Source organism: Sphaeramia orbicularis, chromosome 16, assembly GCF_902148855.1.
Source record: "Sphaeramia orbicularis chromosome 16, fSphaOr1.1, whole genome shotgun sequence".
Taxonomy (NCBI): Eukaryota; Metazoa; Chordata; class Actinopteri; order Kurtiformes; family Apogonidae; genus Sphaeramia; species Sphaeramia orbicularis.
The window spans coordinates 61,265,768-61,271,837 of NC_043972.1; the positions used below are offsets into that span (position 1 = coordinate 61,265,768).

Consider the following 6,070-nt stretch of genomic DNA (forward strand, 5'->3'; position numbering starts at 1 on the left):
GTATTAATTGTCCTCCTTGTAAATCACAGCTGGACTGACTGGACAGATCCTGACCAAGGAAAATACAATTCTCTCTTTGTGCAGTAATCTACACCTGATTTACTGCCTCTGTCCACAATAATAGACATTATATAGACTAAATGTTACCTAAAATGAACGTTTATTTGCAACATAGTAGCAAACTGTGACAACTTGGTTAGTTGCACCAAATACCCCCTCCACCCGTTACATGCCTGTCTGCTTCCTGATCCATCCTGGAAATCGTCGCAACGGTGTCACCACCTCATTTGCCCGCAGTTGGCGGCAGTTTTTAAATACCCCCCCCCCCCCCCCCCCCCCCATATCCATATTCGGCGGTGTGGTTGAGTCAGCATGTAGTTGGAAGCGTCGTAGCTCCAGCTCATGGAACTAAAATAACAGTACGGTAGTTAACCCCACCACAACGTCCGCTGAATCCTTCGGACCTCTTTCCAACTCCGTTCATCTCCATCCGTTCACCCTTTGGCTTCGTGATGGTGAGATGAAGCCTCATGAGGGATCGAACCACTTGAGCCAACTGGTTCCAGAAAGGGTTCATTTGTGGAGGCTTCATGTGCACATGAAACCACCTACTGTCCATGTGTAGATTCACAGGCAGCTGGATCTGAACCACAGAATGTGGGATGCATTGAATTTTTGGGTCTGTTCTGGCTCTGTGGAATGACTATGAAGAACACAAAATGTATGACCAAATCATTTCTCTACATACATTATCACATATGTGTGTAATAAAATATTATTGAATGTATTCTGTGTGTAAATTTCCCCTAAATGGTAGTAAATGCGGGAGGTTGTGTAATGGGTTTTTTTGCCACTTTAGGAAAATGGGTAACACTTTATAATAACTATACACTATTAAGCATTAGTTAAGCATTGGTTAAGCATAATTTAAGCATTAGTTGCTAATTAATGCTCAACTAATTCATTACTAAGCATTAGTCAAGCATTAGTAAATCCTTAATTTTTCATGAATTAACCATTAATTCAACATTAGTAATGCATTACAAAGCATTAGTAAAGACAGTTTTAAATGTTCAACTAACACATTAAGCATTAGTTAAATATTAGTAAAGTGCTTAATTCATTAACTCATCATTTGTAAATAATTAGTTATACATTACTAAGCATTAGTAAACAGTTATAAACGTTTTAAACTCAACCCATTTATAAGTACTTAAGCAGCAGTTGAGCATTAGTAAATGCTTAATTAATCATGAATTCATGATCTGTATGGCATTTATTATGCATTACTAAGCACTTAATAAACCTGGTTAAAAATGTTTTGTTGCTCATTGATAACCTCAGTTGTTAATACTTTATAAAGGGTTAGCAACTGTGTTAGTATATGTTTTACAAACACGTATTCATATTCAATAAATAACTTATTAATGCCTATTAATGCGGTTACTACTCATTAGTTACCCATTAGTTAAGTATATTCTGTGAGCCCATCTAAAGTGAGGACTATCTATGCTTTATAAAGCATTTATAAAGCATTTATAAATGACACAGAAGCAAAGATATACAAAGTGTCAGTTTTATTGGTCACAAACAATACAAGCTCTTTTAAATACACACTTTAAACAACTAAAATCTATAAAATTTCAAGTAAACTTGACAAACATCTTCAAATAACAACAGTGTGTGATCGTATAAAATAGAAAAATAAAATACAAGCTCTTTTAAATACACACTTTGGAAACATTAACATTTCAAGTAAACTGGTGAACTATCCCTTTAGGGCAGACACTCACCAGAAGTAGGTGGCTGCCTGATTCTGGGATTCCGCCAATGCATTTCAATGGGAAACGAGTGCATTCCTCCTCCTGCGAACGGTAAAAGTTGCAGAAGGAGGAATCCGCTTGTTTCCCATTGAAATACATTGGCGGAATCCCAGAATCAGGCAGCCACCTACTTCTGGTGTGTGTCTGCCCTAAATGCTTTACAGTAAAACAAATATACCGTTTTCAAATATTGCTAGATAACACTAGATAACAGTGTGTAAAAAAATCAACTGGCACACCCTAGCTCACAGGCTACATGGTGTACAGCTCCAAGGCTATATGGTGGAAAAATAAAACATTCTTATCTGACTAATAAAACTGCCCAATTAAATACACAATTGTAAACAAAGAGCAATCACACTCCAAAGAAAAACAACTTGTGGATCACAGTACACAAGTGGATCACAGTGCTATTCCAGTAGGTAACCGGTCAAGTGAGGACAACTGAGCACACCAGCGTAACATTTTTCAAATATTACATTTTTTTAAAATATTGGACAAAATATCAAATTTTATGTTGGTGTGCCCACTTGACCGGTATTCTCACAGTACACCCTAGCCCAAGCTCACTTCTTGGTGAGGGGCAGCAGCTTGTTGTTGTTTTTAAGTGTTTTCACATTCTCCTTTATAGCAGAATCCTGTTCAATTGCCGGAGAGCACTCAGAAGCCAACACTGACAGTTTTACACGACCAGTTTTGTGACCATCTAAGATGTCCTTGTACTTGTTCGGTGAAGCGATAAAAAGCTGAGCGATGGGTGCAGTGGCCACCACTGTGTTACGATCTACACCGACGGTTGAGAACGCAGCACTCATGGTCCCTCCTTTACGGAATGCCTTTAGTATTTTTTGATACCTGAGCACTGCCTGCTTTGGATTTAGGGCTACAATACAGAGAACATTAAATTAGTTTTATCCACATTAAAAGGTGTACACACACACAAACACACATTCACACACACACACACACAATCTATATTATGCACACAGTGTCCTTTGTGTCCCCACAGTTAACCACTATAACCAAATACGACTATCATCAAGATATTGGCTGACAAAAAATAAATACATATTTCCATGGGGTAACCATAGGGGAAAATGTAATTGTGTTTGAACTGTCCCTTTAATATCTTTGTTTTGTATTGTCGACTTTGAATTTAGCCCCTCCTCCCATCGTGAACGATCTGGCAATGTTTGCATAGTTTTTCATACAATATAAATGGGAGGAGATGGTTAGCTTGTAATGGGCAGGGACACTCATAGCTAAACAATGTCTGCATTTATTTATTTGTGTGTTTTTATTATTTATTTATTTTTTACCTCTCTGACGTGCCTTTGGGCCCATCTCCTTTTCCTTCGACTTTTTCACCTTCTTTTTCCCTTTCCCTGTCTTCTTCTTGTCTTTCTTGTTCTTCTTTTTGTCCGGAGACGAGTCAGGAGAGACAGAGTCAGACTCCGACTCAGACTCGCTCTCACTGTCGAAGGACGATTCCATTGAGTCGTCAGAAGAGGAACGTGAAGTCTTGCGTTTCTGGGAGGAGTTGGGTGCTGTGTTCAGGGTGGAGGTGGATGCTGCACCATCTTTTTTAAGAGCTATTTAAAACAGAAAGAAATCAAACATGCGGCATCATCTCACATGAAAGAGTTTAAAGCTTGTTTTGTATGCATTCATATAGTTTGACAGTTATTGAGTTTATCTGAGTTGTTGTGGGCCAGTGATGCACAACTCAAATCAACCACCTCAATGATTCCAAAACGAATAATGATACAAAACTGGTTGGCTGTGTTCCTTCAACCAGAAAAGCACGCCCCCAGACCCTTCCCCTTACTAGTTAAATGAACACTTTTGAGGGCTTCAGAACTATCTACAAACAAGACGGGTCTGTATGCAGTGCACAGAACGGTTGCGGAGACCAAGAACAGTGGCCTGGCAGGGAGCCAGGCCACTGTTAATTTCTGAAAACAAAAATTAATAAAATATAATACAACAATATCTAATACAATTATAGTGGCCTTAAGTTGTGTCCAGAGTTATTATAGTAAAGTGTCTTTTGACGTACCTGCTGCCAACTGTTCTTTTAGAAAATCTCTGTCCCTGGTCAGCTCATCAATCCTCTCCTGTTGCCAGCCTGCCTTCAACTTATACAGCTCCAACTCGTCTGCAATTGTTTTGTTTGCCAGGACTTTAGTTGGGGCAATGGACACACCTAATGGAAAGTAAAGTTCAGGTCAAGTCATACTACTACAGCTCTAGCACACAGTACAGTAAACATCAAAGGGATACAAGTCAATCAAAGGGTACAGTACACACCACTAGCATCTGCGATGAGCCTCTCTTCCACAGAATCCATCTCCTCATTCTCCACTGCTGCTTTCTTCTTTTTGGCATGTCCTCCCTTCATACCTAATACAGAGTAAATTGTTGTATTAATGAATCATCTAGATTACTGGTTCTCAAACTTTTTCATTTCAAGGGCACCAAATTGGCACATATTAAACATCTGTAGGCCTGTAGCACTAATTATCATTAACTTTCATTTCAAGAAATTCCCAGTTTGGCATGCATTAGGCTACGGACCCCCATTTAATGGCATTTGTGTTCCTGGGACCCCACTATACATGAAGTCAATGTTTGATTGGCCCCGTAAACGTACAAATGGTTTGTACACTCTTACAGTTCCATAAGGGTCCATTATTTGGTTCCTAACGATTAACCCGGGGACTCCATGCTCCCTCTAGCATCTAGAGCAGGGGTCGGCAACCCGCGGCTCTTTCATCCTTCTGTTGCGGCTCTGCGTGGCTTGGGAAAATAAATTATAAGTGTCCGATTGAAGTGTATGTTATTTGTCTCAAAAACGTGTATCATGTCTTCTTATTAAGTCAAAGTTTTTAACTTCTTTCTTCAGACCTTGTGCAATTTCGGTGATCAGCATTCGCCTTCTTCAGAGACGTTTGACAGCACTTGACATGTCAGCCGGCAGCCGGCATGCGCGGAATTTCCTGCGACACCAAAACTGCACAATATCTGAACAAAGTATTTTATTTGTGTTTGATCGTTTGTTTAATTGTAGTTGTAAATTGTAAGATTATTGTGATCTCAAAATATTAAAATAAAATTATATATATAGTATTATTTTTCGTCGCTCAAAATATGCGTCACACTCTCCGACAGCCCGCCAAAACGCCGTACATTTATCGAGACTTTCAACCCCTGGTAGGCCAAGTAAGAAGAAATCTAAGAAAAATATCTGTAGTAAATAGAACATTTAATGATGCCAGGTGCCATGGTACGACCAAGGTGCCGCGGCACCTCAGGGCCAACGCTAGGTGCCGTGGCACTGCAGTACTACAACTGGGTGCCACCGGTGCCGCGGCACCACCGCGGTGCCACGGCACCTAGCACCGAGCCATGGTACGGCGGTGCAACGGCACCTAGCGTTGGCCCCGAGGTGTGCTGCGGCAGCACCAAGCCGTGGTACCGGTAAAATCGTTGTATAAGCCACGTCGGAGTATAAGCCGCAGTGTTTAAAGTGTGGGAAAAAAGTAGCGGCTTATAGTCCGGAATTTACGGTATATATAGGCTAACATCTTCATTTCAGATGTCAAAAAGTGTTTGCGGCTCCCAGTGTTGTCTTTTCCGTGGAAACTGGGTGGAAATGGCTCTTTGAGTGTTAAAGGTTGCCGACCCCTGATCTAGAGTCTAGATCACACAAACACACGCACAAGCAAACACGTAATACACGTTCCGGGGTTGTATTCCATGTGGGAAGGGAAACATGAAAATGAAATGTACTCACCACTATTGACGGTATCTCCATCTTCCACCGCTAAAATGTCACTCTCCTCCGTAGTGTTTTTTTTGTTCCGTCTCCGCGTACCAACGACGCGCCCACTTGACAGTGAGGACAACTCCATTTCTGCAACCTATTTGCCTCTATGATCAGCTGCCATCTCTCCAGCGTGATATGGCTCTCTCTCAGACTTCCGCATTTTGGAGCATGCGCACTAGCCGTTTTGACGGTAAGAGCATGCGCAGTAGCGTCCTACACGTCCCAGCGTCCTACAAGTCCCAGCCTCCTCCGCGGTTCTGGAGAGTGAGACCGCAGGTTTTTTATTTTTCTCATATTGATAACACAGCTCTAGAAAAACACCCCGAGTCTCTTTTTATTCTATTTATATTCTAAACCACTTCAGACCGCACGTTTGAAACAATGAGCAGGTTCAGAAAGTTTAAGAATCTTATTAGTG

General features: G+C 40.9%; 1 protein-coding gene across 1 annotated transcript; it reads right to left on the reverse strand.

The window, feature by feature from the left end:
- Positions 1-1,562: 1,562 nt before the first annotated feature.
- LOC115435074 (coiled-coil domain-containing protein 106-like) lies at positions 1,563-5,854 on the reverse strand. Its single transcript, XM_030157263.1, has 5 exons — positions 5,620-5,854; positions 4,134-4,226; positions 3,883-4,029; positions 3,143-3,415; positions 1,563-2,706 (listed from the first exon to the last, which is right to left on the reverse strand). Exons 1-5 carry the CDS (start codon positions 5,735-5,737, stop codon positions 2,390-2,392), a joined length of 948 nt encoding a protein of 315 aa, XP_030013123.1. The 5' UTR covers positions 5,738-5,854; the 3' UTR covers positions 1,563-2,389.
- Between the last annotated feature and the right edge of the window lie 216 nt (positions 5,855-6,070).